At 42.9% G+C, this 14,681-nt stretch overlaps 1 protein-coding gene across 5 annotated transcripts in view; it reads right to left on the bottom strand.

The window, feature by feature from the left end:
• ARHGEF11 (Rho guanine nucleotide exchange factor 11) overlaps positions 1 to 14,681 on the bottom strand; it is a 277,886-nt gene that overhangs the window by 127,913 nt on the left and 135,292 nt on the right. For all 5 annotated transcript variants that reach the window (XM_073610617.1, XM_073610622.1, XM_073610619.1 and 2 more), the window contains one exon: positions 2,683 to 2,781. In XM_073610617.1, coding sequence (XP_073466718.1) covers positions 2,683 to 2,781 — 99 coding nt within the window. The remainder of the gene's footprint in view (positions 1 to 2,682; positions 2,782 to 14,681) is intronic.

Genomic DNA, 14,681 nt, shown 5'->3' with positions numbered 1-14,681 from the left:
TTTGGCCATGTGCCTTTTACTGAGAAGTGGCTTCCATCTGGCCACTCTACCATACAGACCTGATTGGTGGAGTGCTGCAGAGATGGTTGTACTTCTAGAAGGTTCTCCTCTCTCCACAGAGAATTGCTGGAGCTCTGTCATAGGGACCACCGGGTTCTTGGTCACCTCCCTGACTAAGGCCCTTCTCCCCCAAATGCTCAGTTTGGCTGGGCGACCTGCTCTAGGAAGAGTCCCGGTAGATCCAAACTTCTTCCATTTACGGATGATGAAGGCCACTGTGCAGAAATGTTTATGCACCCTTTCTCAGATCTGTGCCTCAAAACAATCCTGTCTCGGAGGGCTACAGACAATTCCTTGGACTTCATGGCTTAGTTTTAGCTCTGAAATGCACTGTTAACTGAGGAACCTTTTATAGACAAGTGTGTGCCTTTCCAAATACTGTCCAATGAACCAAGGTTACCACAGGTGGACTCCAATCAAGTTGTAGAAACATCTCAAAGATGATCAGTGGAAACAGGATGCACCAGAGCTCAGGTTTGAGTGTCATGGCAAAGGCTGAGAATGCTTATGTGCATGGGATTTATTTCGTTTTTTTATTTTTAATAAATTTGCAAAGATTTAAAACAGAATGTGAGAATGTGAGAAACTGCCCAAAAATAGGTGTGCCAAGCTTGTAGCATCATACTCAAAAAGACTTGAGGCTGTAATTGGTGCCAAAGGAGCTTCAACAAAGTATTGAGCAAAGGCTGAGAATGCTTATGTACATGGGATTTTTTTTCATTTTTTTATTTTTAATAAATTTGCAAAGATGTCAAACAAACTTCTTTCACGTTGTCATTCTGGGGTATTGTTTGTAGAATTTTGAGGAAAATAATGAATTTAATCCATTTTGGAATAAGGCTGTAACATAACAATATGTGGAAAAAGTGAAGGGCTGTGAATACTTTCCGGATAAACAGGGGAAGGGTACTCACTTCAGTCGCTGTATAAAAAAAGCTTGCTTCTGCATAAATGTACACAAAGCCGCAGGCTTGTTTATACAGGAGCGCTGTCACTGGTTCTGGAACACGGCACTCAGCTGTCATTTTTGACAGCTAGGCTCCAGCCTGTGTTGCAGGAGCTCCTTTATAAACAAACACATTTTTCAAGCTTTGTTTATAAATACGAGGATTCTTCAAAAAGTCTCTGCACTTTTTTTAAATTAAGTTATTTACACACACAATATGAGACAGACCTTGCTAGTACCGTGTTGGACCTCCTTTTGTCTTCAGAACTGCCTTAATTCTTCGTGGCATAGATTCAACAAGGTATTGGAAACATTCCTCAGAGAATTTGGTCCATAGTGACATGATAACATCACATAGTTGCTGCAGATTTGTTGGCTGCACATCCATGATGTGAATCTCCCATTCCACCACATCCCAAAGGTGCTCTATTGGAATGAGATCTAGTGACTGTATAGGCCATTGGAGTACAGTGACCTCATTGTCCAGTGGTGAGATGATTGGAGCTTTGTGACATGGTGCATTATCCTGCTGGAAGGAGCCATCAGTAGATGGGTACACTGTAGTCATAAAGGGATGGACATGGTCAGAAACAATACTCAGGTAGGCCATGGCATTTAAACAATGCTCAATTGGTACTAAAGGGACCCAAAGTGTAGCAAGAAAATATCTCCCACACTATTACACCACCAACCTGAACCGATGATACAAGGCAGGATGGATCCATGCTTTCATTTGTTTACATCAAATTCGGCCCGACCATCTGAATGTCGCAGCTGAAATCGAGACTCATCATACCAGGCAACGTTTCTCCAATTTTTTATTGTCCAATTTTGGTGATCCTGTGTGAATTGTAGCCTCAGTTTCCTGTTCTCAGCTGACAGGAGTGGCACCCAGTGTGGTCTTCTGCTGCTGTAGACCATCTGCTTCAAGGTTCAATGTTTTGTGCATTCAGAGATGTTATTCTGCATACCTTTCTTGTAACAAGTGGTTATTTGGGTTACTGTTGCCTTTCTATCATCTTGAACCAGTCTGCCCATTCTCCTCTGACCTCTGACATCACCAAGGCATTTTCATCCACACAACTGCCGCTCACTGGATATTTTCTCTTTCTCTGGCAATTCTCTGTAAACTCTTGAGATGGTTGTGCGTAAAAATCCCAGTAGATTAGCAGTTTTTGAAATGCTCAGACCAGCCTGTCTGGCACCAACAGCCATGCCACATTCATAGTCACTTAAATCCCCTTTCTTCCCTATTCTGATGCTCAGTTTGAACTTCAGCAAGTTGTCTTCACCACGTCTAGATGCCTAAATGCATTGAGTTGCTGCCATGTGATTGGCTGATTAGCAATTTGTGTTACCAAGCAATTGAACAGGCGTACCTAATAAACTGGCTGGTGAGAGTATATATAAAATTGCGGGAACTTTTTGAAGACTCCTTGTACATTGTAACAATAGTAATGCTACGTCGTAATTTTTTATTTAATTATTCCATTTCTTCGCACACATATGGACATATTTCCACAAATACAACATTTTGTCCATATGCATGCGCATGTAAAATGCAAGTACTGGCGTTCACACGGACCTAATCAGTCCCTGGGGGCAGGATAAGTACATTTTGGGTAGACCAGCTTCTTTACAATGCATAGGTTACTCATACCAGCTGCATCACTCACCTGGGCGCACAGACTGGACAAGGACAATCCGGTCCCCGCTGACGGTAAAGCCAAAGCCATTTTGGTCCCTCTGTACAACAACACAGCGTTGAACCAAACCTAAGAAAAGAAAAAAAAAAAACAATATAAGCATAGTGCACATATCTCCTAACGATCACATGGGGGAGCCATTGTTCAATTCTACATCCTCCTGGTTAGTCACTGGCCACACATCACTAACAGGTCGCCAAATTTTTTTATTAAGCTACCAATGTTAATTAACTAGATTCAGTGCCTGGATGAAGTATCACATATAAATTGGGAATACTTTTTAACTTTAGTCAATAAAATATATAGAGCTAGAAACACGGCAACGGTGATAAAAAGGCAAAATAATTAAAGGATCACCAAAGTTTTTACACATGTAGCTCTTGTATATCATCTTAACCCTCTAGTGTCCAGGGGATTTAGATCTATGCCCTAATTTGCACTGTAAAAACACAAAAGAGGAGTCAAGCATCTAGTGCATTACCATCACAATTGTTTATTGGATCCAAAAGAAAAAAACGTACTCACAAGTATGAAAAGGAACGAGCGTATCAAACACAACTTCAGCTGTAGACAGTGTCATCTGACCATGTGTGTTAAGGTTGGAAGGCTAATGGTTTTCAGGGGGCGTGCCCCCTTCCTCTGAGCTGAAGGAAGGGGGCACATCCCGGAAACATGTTAGCCATCCAACAATAGCATGCATCATCAGATGACACTGTCTATGGCTGGAACTGTGTTTGATACGCTTGTTCCTATTCATGCTTGTGAGTACGTTTTTGTCTTGTGAATCCAATAAATCGTGGTCTTGGTAATGCACTGGCTTTCGCACCCTCCTATGTATTTTTACTGTTGTTTTGGAGATTTCCCGGTCTGAGGAGGGCATAATCAGACGAAACATTACGGGTTGAGACACCATTGGATGTACAAGAGTCTGAGGGCTTGAGTGTTAGAACTTTTCTGTGGACAACTAATTTGCATTGAGCTGCAGCACCAGGACACAGGTCTAAGCTTCTATTTAAGCAGGTATAAAGTATACAGTATCTCACAAAATTGAGTACACCCCTCACATTTTTGTAAATATTTTATTATATCTTTTCATGTGACAACACTAAAGAAATGACACTTTGCTACAATGTAAAGTAGTGAGTGTACAGCTTGTATAACAGTGTAAATTTGCTGTCCCCTCAAAATAACTCAACACACAGCCATTAATGTCTAAACCGCTGGCAACAAAAGTGAGTACACCCCTAAGTGAAAATGAGCTATTTTTCCTCCCCGGTGTCATGTGACTCATTAGTGTTGTTTTTGTACTTCTCACCTGGTTGCCGCCACACACGCTTGACACCATCTGAGCCAAACAAGTTTATCTTGGGCTCATCAGACCATTGTCTTCAGCAAACTGTTTGCGGGCTTTCTTGTACATCATCTTTAGAAGAGGCTTCCTTCTGGGACAACAGCCATGAAGACCAATTTGATGCAGTGTGCGGTGTATGGTCTGAGCGCTGACAGGCTGACCCTCCCACCCCTTTAACCTCTGCAGCAATGCTGGCAGCACTCATTCGTCTATTTCCCAAAGACAACCTCTGGATATGACGCTGAGCACGTGTACTCAACTTCTTTGGTCGACCATGGCGAGGCCTGTTCTGAGTGGAACCTGTCCTGTTAAACCACTGTATGGTCTTGGCCACCGTACTGCAGCTCAGTTTCAGGGTCATGGCAATCTTCTTATAGCCTAGGCCATCTTTATGTAGAGCAACAATTTTTTTTTCAGAGACTTCTATGCCATGAGGTGCCATGTTGAACTTCCAGTGACCAGTATGAGAGAGTGAGAGCGATAACAAATTTAACACACCTGCTCCTCATTCACACCTGAGACACTAACACTAATGAGTCACATGACACCGGGGAGGAAAAATAGCTAATTTTCACTTAGGGGTGTACTCACTTTTGTTTCCAGCAGTTTAGACATTAATGGCTGTGTGTTGAGTTATTTTGAGGGGACAGAAAATTTACACTGTTATACAAGCTGTACACTCACTACTTTATATTGTAGCAAAGTGTCATTACATGAAAAGATAGAAGAAAATATTTACAAAAATGTGAGGGGTGTACTCACTTTTGTGAGATACTGTATGTGCATACATACTTTGGAGCATGTGCTGTAGTTGGCACTAGAAACTTGCTCTGACCAGTCTCATACTCAAGCTAGGCCCACACGGCTAGTTTTCTCTAGTTCAACCTGCAGTCTAAACAAGAGGAATTCATCCATACTAAATGCTTCATGGAAAATAGCAAGCAACACTAGTACAAACTAGAACACATGAAACATATTAGCTAGTTTAATATCCTGACAAACCATGAAACTTTGCAAATCATGGGTTGAGGCATTGCCTGCCTTTAGCAGTTTGTGATCTCCAGTAACTATATGAGTGCAGTGTACCTCTGAAGTCATCATTTATGGATTCTGCATTGGGGTTCATTTACTAGGAGTAGACAATGTTCACTTGACCATACCGCCCAATGTTTTGAGATGGGAACAAGAGAGCAAAACTATGTAGGTATAGGATACACCCCCTGCCATGCACCCTTAAAGGAGAATTATACAAAAAAAAAAAAATTACTTAAACCCATAAGGGCTTTTTTTTTGCCACTACAATTCCTTTATACTGTTTGACATTTACAAATGCAGCAATTTAGAAATTGGATGAAAGGTTTAGCACTGGGAAACACTTTTTGAAAGATAAAAAGTGCATTTTATATACAACTATATAGATCAGACCAAAATGAGGGACAAATGGGGAAGAAAGAGGGACACTGTTTCAAATCAGGGACAGTCCCTCGAAATCAGGAACAGTTGGAAGCTATGCATGTCATAGTAAATAAGTGAAATCACATATGATGAAACGCGCTGGACGGAGCCGGAACACATTCCACTGTGCATGCGCAAATTAGCCAAGGCCACTTGGTTTCTTTCACGGTTTCTTTTCAACGGAATGTACATGTGATGTGAAGTTACTGCCCATCCATTGTAAGCGCATTTACCTTATTAAAACGGCATACTCTACTGGTTTACACTATGGAGAAATTTTCTCTTTTTCTTTAGGATACCATTACTACACTGAGTCTGATTGCACATTGATCTGTGGGAACATAGCGGGGCGGTTGTTCAACAAGGTGCTTGAGAGAAGTTGGACGTCTCATAGAGTGTATAGAGCTCTGTCTGACCACTCTTTATTGGGGGTCATCTCATTTTGGCAAGCCCCCTCTTTGAAACGCTGAGGTGGTGTGCGGTCTTACTGCTTGGAAGCTCAGAGGCTGTTGGGATTCAAATCTGCTTAACTTATCCTCTGGCTCTTCACTAGGATTTTTAGTTTATTACTTTTATGCACTTATATGTTTATAAAAATTTTCCATATCAGTGTTTTCTTTGTCACTTTTTATGATTGTGTCACACGTATGTTCACAATTTAAATTTAACACTATCGTGATTTTCATAGCGCTGCACTGTTGTTTACAATATTTTGTGTATACCATGTATTAGGGTATTGTGCCAGCTGCTACTAATTGTTACACATTTTGGAGTCCTAACGCGGTTTTCTTTCGTTTATAATCATAAATAAGTTAAAGGGTAAATCCACTTTTGTGGTAAAAAATAGCAAATTCAAAAAATACTATAGCATATACAATTGCTACACAAAAGTCATATTGTAATTGAATGTTATTAGAAATCACCTTTCCTTTTCAATCTGCAGCCGCTGTCATTTTCTGTAAATTGCAATGCAAAATGGCAACCTGGAGGCATTCTGTATACAGATTGTGTACAGAACACCCCCCAGAAATGTAATTTCCTGCTTGTGTGATTGGCTTACTGATTTTCCCAGAAGCCTGTACTAAGATACAAGTTACATTTTTGGCAACCCCCGCAGCAAAAATTTTCATTTTTTGTGGGATATTCCCCAAGGGAAATCACATCTAAAAAGGGATGCAGACCCTGCCACTTTTCTCATTAGAACCCTGCAGGTGCAGCAGCTGACTGATAATTATGAAAATCATTCCCATTCACACTCATTCCGCACATGGACACAGACAAACAGCTATTTCTTCAGAATAATAAAAGGTAGGAATCTGCAAGGACATTTGTTTAAATCCTCACAATGTACATGGATACCCCATAGAACAGTGGTTTTCAACCTCAGTCCTTAAGTACCCCCAACGGGCCATGTTTTCAGGTTCTCCTTTACAGAGCACAGCTGTTTTAACCACTTTCTGCCCATAGGCTTTCATATGAAGTCTTGATCAGATATCATCTTTTTCAGCCAGCGATTCTGTGCACCGTAAGAACAATCATAGCAGCAGTTCAGCCACTTGATTGTTCTTACAGACGGCGGGAGGGGATGTTCCCACGCCTCCCGCCGCCCACCGGTGCTTCTCCGAGTTCGTCCCTGCGATCGGCGAGCCGGAGAACAAATTGGTAGCCACCAGAAGTTGAGCATAGAGCTTTCCGGTGACCAGATGGTCCCCAATCAGCTCTATGACCCTCGGAGGCGCAGGCGTGATGTTATGACGTCACGTCCAGGGCGTCGGAAGTAAACAAAGCCGAGGACGCGGCTGAAAAGGCTGAGAGAGTTTATTTTATTTTTTTCATCTCAGCCTTTCCAGCCTGTCGGAGAGATGTTATAGACTCCACATCACTGCATAAAGAGGACCTGTCATGCACTAATCCTATTACAGGGGAGGTTTACATTCCTTGTAATAGTAATAAAAGTGATCAAAAACTATTTTTTTTAAAGAGAAAGTGCAAAAATAAAAAAATAAAAGTAAAATAAAGAATAAAAAAAATAAAAAATTTAAAGCACCCCCGTCCCTACGTGCTCGCACAGAAGCGAACGCATACGTAACTCGCGCCCACATATGTAAACGGTGTTCAAATCACACGTCAGGTGTCGCTGCGTGCGTTAGAGCAAAAGCAGCAATTCTAGTCCAAGACCTCCCCTGTATCCCTGAATAGGTAACCTGTAACAAAATTTAAAGCGTCGCCTATGGAGAATTTTTAGTACCAAAGTTTGGCGCCATTCCACAAGTGTGCGCAATTTTAAAGCGTGACATGTTTTGTATCCATTTACTCGGCGTAACATCATCTTTCACATTATACAAAAAATTGAGCTAACTTTACTATTTTCTTCTTTTTTTTTTAATTCATGAAACTTTTTTTTCCACTGCGCAAATACTGTGTGACATAAAAAGTTGCAACGACCGCCATTTTATTCCCTAGGGTTTCTGCTAAAAAAAAAAAAAAAAAAAAAACATGTATAATGTTTGGGGGTTCTGGGTAATTTTCTAGAAAAAAAAAATTATGATTTTTACATGTAGGAGCGAAGTGCCAGAATTGGCCTGGATGGGAAGGGGTTAAATCAATATCAATGACATTGTATTGATAAGAGCTATTTTATCTAAGGGAAGTTCCCAAAACATGGCCCGAGGACTGAGGTTGAGGACCACTGCCAGAGGGGAATGTTGTTTTCTCAACAAAAGTAGAATTACTCTTTAACCGCTTCCGGACCAGCCGCCGCAGTTTTACTGCGGCAGGCTGGCTCCCCTGCGCGAAATCACGTTACTGTACGTGATCTCGCGGGGTCTGGATAACAGGCGCCCTCCCACTGCACAGTGGGGGTGCCGATGCTCGTGGCCGACAGTCGCGATGACCGCCGGCCACGAGCGATCGTGACCAGGAGACACAGAACAGGGACAAGTGTGTGTAAACACACGCTTCCCTGTTCTGTTCTGAGAGGAGTGACAGATCGTGTGTTCCTATTAGCTGGGAACCACAATCTGTCACTTCCTCTAGTCAGTCCCCTCCCCCTTCAGTTAGAATCACCTCCCAGGAAACACAGTAAACCCCTTCACCGCCCCCTAGTGTTAACCCCTTCCCTGCCAGTGACATTTTTACAGTAATCAATGCATTTTTAATCGCACTGATCACTGTATTAATGAAAATGGTTTCAAAAATGTGTCACAATTGTCCAGTGTGTCCGCCCCATAATGTCGCAATCCCGATAAAAATCGCAGATCGCCGCCATTACTTGTAAATAAAAAATAATAAAAATGCTATGAATCTATCCCCTATTTTGTAGATGCTATAACTTTTGCGCAAACCAATCAATATACGCTTATTGCGATTTTTTTTTTACCAAAAATATGTAGAAGAATACATATCGGCTTAAAGTGAGGAAAACATTTTTTTTTATATATATTTTTGGGGGATATTTATTACAGAAAAAAGTAAAAAATAATGTGCTTATTTCAAAATTGTCGCTCAAAAAATAAAAACTGCAGATGCGATCAAATACCACCAAAAGAAAGCTCTAACCAATCAATATACGCTTATTGCGATTTTTGTACTAAAAATATGTAGAATACCATTAGGCCTAAACTCATGAAGAATTTTTTTTTTGGATATTTATTATAGCAAAAAGTAAAATATAGGTTTTTTTCAAAATTTTTGCTCTTTTTTGTTTATAGCGCAAAAAATAAAAACGGCAGAGGTGATCAAATACCACTAAAAGAAAGCTCTATTTGTGGGAAAAAAAAGGACATCACTTTTGTTTGAGTACAACCACGCAATTGTCAGTTAAAGCGACGCCGTGCCGAATCGCAAAAAGTGCTCTGGTCAGGAAGGGGGTAAATTCTTCCGGGGCTGAAGTGGTTAAAGCTATTAACATTATCCTATATTTATTCTACGTACTTTATGGGGATGTGGTGCAAGTAAATCTGGGTCCGGACGCTATTGGTTAACAATCCTACAGAAGGGGAATTTAAAAAAAAAGAAAAAAAAAAAAGAAGAAACTGTCTTTTTTCTAGCACATGATTGGATATTGAAAGTGACCATAACTTGCCATTGTACACCTGCATTTACAACGGCCATAGAGAATCTGACTCTCACCAGCAGCCGCCCCCGGCTCCAAAAGAACTCCTGTGTGATTGTAGCCTAAGCCAAGTGAACAGTCTACTCCTTTATTAGATGAACCCAACAGAACCAGACAGGTGTGTGGAGCAGATGCTTTCCTTGCTGTTCTCAGCCCTTGTCTGCAATTTTAGTGCAGCTGCAGACAGAACGAATAGAAGGAATTCACTGCTATAAATTTACAAAAAATAAACTTTAGAAAAAGACAGGTTTTCCCTACATGTTTTAGATCAGTGACTTAAAGTATTGAAGCCACTGGATAATCAGGAGAGCCAGGCACTTAGCATTTTCAAGAGAGGAAAGCAAAGGGCATTTTCTAGTTCTCACAAGACAGATATACTTAGAGCAGTATTAAACCCAAAAACAAACATTTACTATATTGCAGCTTACAAATTCTTAGATGTGATGGCTGCATTTGTTTTCTTTTTTTAGGTTTTCTTTCTTTTTATGTCACCTGGTGATCTGACCAGTAAGTCTGTTGTATTACAGCAGCCCAAGCCGTCCTGTAGGTGTAGCAGTTAGAGCAGTGGTCTCTAAACTGCGGCCCGGGGGCCAGATGCGGCTCTTTGCTTGATTTTATCCACCCCTTGGAGTACTATTTCATCCACTGATACCAGCAATGGGGCAGAATTCTCCCCACTGACACCAATGAAGGGGGCATAATTTCCCCCCCCCCACCCCCACTGACACCAATGAAGGGGGCATAATCCCCCCCCCCACTGACACCAATGAAGGGGGCATAATCCCCCCCCCACTGACACCAATGAAGGGACATAATTCCCCCCCCCCCCCCACTGACACCAATGAAGGGGGCATAATCCCCCCCCCCACTGACACCAATGAAGGGGGCATAATCCCCCCCCCCACTGACACCAATGAAGGGGGCATAATCCCCCCCCCACTGACACCAATGAAGGGGGCATAATCCCCCCCCCCACTGACACCAATGAAGGGGGCATAATCCCCCCCCCCACTGACACCAATGAAGGGGCATAATTCCCCCCCCCCCACACTGACACCAATGAAGGGGCATAATCCCCCCCCCCCCCCCCACACTGACACCAATGAAGGGGCATAATTCCCCCCCTCCCACACTGACACCAATGAAGGGGGCATAATCCCCCCCCCCCCACTGACACCAATGAAGGTGTCAATTTCTCATAATGACACCAACGATGGGGCCCAATGATATCAATGATGGGGCACAGTACCTCCCAATGACACCAACGATGGGGCCCAATGATATCAATGATGGGGCACAGTACCTCCCAATGACACCAACGATGGGGCCCAATGACATCAATGATGGGGCACAGTTCCTCCTAATGACAGCAATGATGAGGCCCAATGACATCAATGATGGGGCACAGTTACTCCCAATGACACCAACAGTGGGGCACAATACCTCCCACTTACACCAATAATGGGGCATAACCCCCCCCCCAACACTGACACCAATGAAGGGGGCACAATTTCTCATAATGACACCAATGATGGGGCACAGTTCCTCCCAATGACATCAATGATGGGGCACAGTTCCTCCTATTGACACCAACGATGGGGCCCAATGACATCAATGATGGGGCACAGTTCCTCCCAATGACACCAACGATAAGGCGTAATGACATCAATGATGGGGCACAGTTCCACCTAATGACACCAATGATGGGGCCCAATGACATCAATGATGGGGCACAGTTACTCCCAATGACACCAACAGTGGGGCACAATACCTCCCACTTACACTAATAATGGGGCATAACCTCCCTCCTACTGACACCAATGAAGGGGGCACAATTTCTCATAATGACACCAATGATGGGGCACAGTTCCTTCTAATGACACCAATGATGGGGCCCAATGACATCAATGATGGGGCACAGTTCCTGCTATGGACACCAACGATGGGGCCCAATGACATTGATGATGCGGCACAGTTCCTCCCAATGATACAATTGATGGGACCCAATGACATCAATGATGGGGCACAGTTCCTCCTAATGACACAATTGATGAGACCCAATGACATCAATGATGGGGCACAGTTACTCCCAATGACACCAACAATAGGGCATAATACCTCCCACTTACACCAATAATGGGGCACAATTACTCCCACTGAAACAATGGGGCATTATTTTTTTTCCCACTGATGTCGGGACCTTTACTTCTTCCACTGGCCACAGTCCGGCCCTCCTAAATTCTGAAATCTGTAAACTGGCTCTTTGTTTAGAAGGTTTGGAGCCCTTGCTGGAGTTTGGCTTCACTTTGTGTATCTAAATCTGGTAGTACATCTGACACTCCCCCCCCCCCCCCAGACTGACAATGCTGCTGTCTGCGGTGCCTCCTGTGGTTCTTCATCCAGAGTAGAGGCACTCTAATATGGGAGAGGTGTGTTACTGGCCAAATCACCAGGTGAAAACAGAGAGTAAAAAGCCTTAAAAAAGAAAACTAATGCAGCCACCACATCTAATGAATGATGTATTTTTTGCATTGTGTTTAATACTGCTTTAGAGCATTGTATACAGGCAGGCAACCTACTGTGCAACAAATATATTTAATTAAGTTAATATTATAGATAGGTGTTTGTTAAAACATTAACATAGCTGCTCCTAAGCCCCGAAGATGGGGGATTTGAACAATCCTGAAACATGTTGGCTTTTGACTATCAAATAAGGTGCATCTAAACCCAAAAACAAAAATGTATTATAATGCAGCTTACCAGTCCTTGGATGCGGTGACTGCATTTGTTTTCATTTTTCAGGCTAAGAATGTTTTCAGCAAATTTCCTTTTTTAGGCTTTTTGTCCTTTATATTCATCTGGTCACCGTTCCATAATAAAATGTTCTTCCTAGGAGGACAATACTCACTCCATTGTATTCATGGAAGAAGCCGCAATTGTCACATTAGGACGGGACTACCCCCAAGGTGTCTTCCTTTCTGCATCTTCACATTGGGGGGGGGGGGAGGTAGTTTGGTGGTAATTTACATAAGTTTTAAGGCCTCGTTCACATCTGGCGATTTAGGATCATGGGGCAGAATCGCCACAATTCTAAATTGTACCCCAATAGTGGCAAAGCAAAAAATAAACAGCACTAAAAAATATTAACCACTTCCCGACCGCCCACCGCCAACGCTGTATCCTGGCCTAGGCCAACAAGGCCCAGGCCTAGGGCAGCAGTTTGCAGGGGGGCAGCATGGAAAGAGTCCCCGCCGACTTGCGCTACACTGTTAGTGTAGCGCCAGTCTTATGGAATGGACTGCGCTGAGAGGCAAATTAGTCTAGCACCCCCATAGAGCGACCGCACTGCTTCCGGTTTGCGGGTGGTCAGCATTCGACAATTGTAGGGGGGGGTGCTGCTTCTAATTTTGACTGTCCTCTCATCCTGGACCACAAACCTTCCTCACTGTACTATATGTTTTCTGCTGCACAATTGGCGTGGTTATATCTTCTTAGTCCTCTCCATAAAATTATCAGAAATTTGTGCTTAACTATAGACAACACTTTTTTTTTTTTTTTACGTTTTGGATAGAATAAGGGAGGGTTATAACCCCCGTCAGTTTATTTTTTGCCATCCCTGTCCCATTGCAGAGATTTCCCTTCACTTCCTGTCCCATAGCCAAACAGGAAGTGGGAGAAAATCTATGCAAATTAAGGGAATTCATTACCCCCCCAACCCCCAGAAGTAGTTTAGTCAGGCCTAGGGCAGCACAAAACCTAAATACACTACCGCCCACCGCAGATACACTGCCCGTGCCAGATCACGTACCTAGTACGCAATCTGACACTTCCGGGTCGGGGACGCGCACGCACGCCGCCAGAGACCCGCTACCGCTGTGATCACACATAATGGGAGCCCAGGCTTGATGTCCGCTGGCACCCGCCGATCGTACAGTTTACAGGCAGAACGGCGATCTGTGAGGAGGGAAGGCATTGATCCTGTGTCCTTGCAAAGCAGGGACACAGATCCATGCCTTCCCTGAGTAAAAGCGCCTCCCACACTACACAAGCACTGACTAGACACACAGTTAACCCTTTGATCACCCCGATGTTAACCCCTTCCCAGCCAGTGTCATTAGTACAGTGACAGTGCATATTTTTAGCACTGATCACTGTATTGGTGTCACTGGTCCCCAAAAAATATCAAAAAAGCGTCAGTTAGGTGTCCGATGAGTCCGCTGCAATATTGCAGTCCTGCTATAAGTCGCTGATTGCCACCATTACTAGTAGAAAAATAAATAAATAAAAATATTCCATCGTTTGTGGACTCTATAACTTTTGCACAAACCAATCAATATACGCTTATTAAGATTTTTTTTTTTTTACCAAAAATACGTAGCAGAATACATTTTGGCCTAAATTGATGTAGAAATTCCATTTTTTTCATTTTTTTTTTACTGAACATGTTTTATAGCAGACAATATGGGGTTTTTTGTTGGTCTTTTTTTTGGCAAAAAATAAAAATACCATTAAAAAAAATCTCTATTTGCTGAGGGAAAAGAACATACAATTTATTTGGGTACACTGTCGCACGACCGCGCAATTGTCAGTTAAAGTAACGCAGTGCCGTATCACAAAAGATGGCCTGGTCATGAAGGGGGGGGGGGGATCTTCTGGAGGTCAAGTGGTTAAAAAACTTCAGCTGCTTGCTCAAAGGATCAATACACCTTTAACCCTGGTTCATATTGATGCAATTTGGCATGCGATTTGACATGTCAAATCGCATGCCAAATTGGCGGCTATTGCCCGCAATGAAACCGTCCAAATCAGTGCACTGCCAACTTTGCGGCGCTGCACCAACTTCCAAAAGTAGCTTCTGTACTACATTTGGCGATTTCAGGTGCGATTTCAATAGACATCGGTGCAGGAAACCGCACAGATGTCTCTGAACTCGTCGGACTGACATGCGAGAATGAAATTGCGCTAATTCAATCCCGCATCAATGTGAACCAGGGCTTACCCATATAAATTTCAATAGAAACTGCAGCGCTAACGTACCACGTTTGCTTG

The sequence above is a fragment of the Aquarana catesbeiana genome, linkage group LG13 (assembly GCF_042186555.1).
Source record: "Aquarana catesbeiana isolate 2022-GZ linkage group LG13, ASM4218655v1, whole genome shotgun sequence".
Taxonomy (NCBI): domain Eukaryota; kingdom Metazoa; phylum Chordata; class Amphibia; order Anura; family Ranidae; genus Aquarana; species Aquarana catesbeiana.
This window is presented reverse-complemented; position numbering and strand designations above follow the sequence as displayed.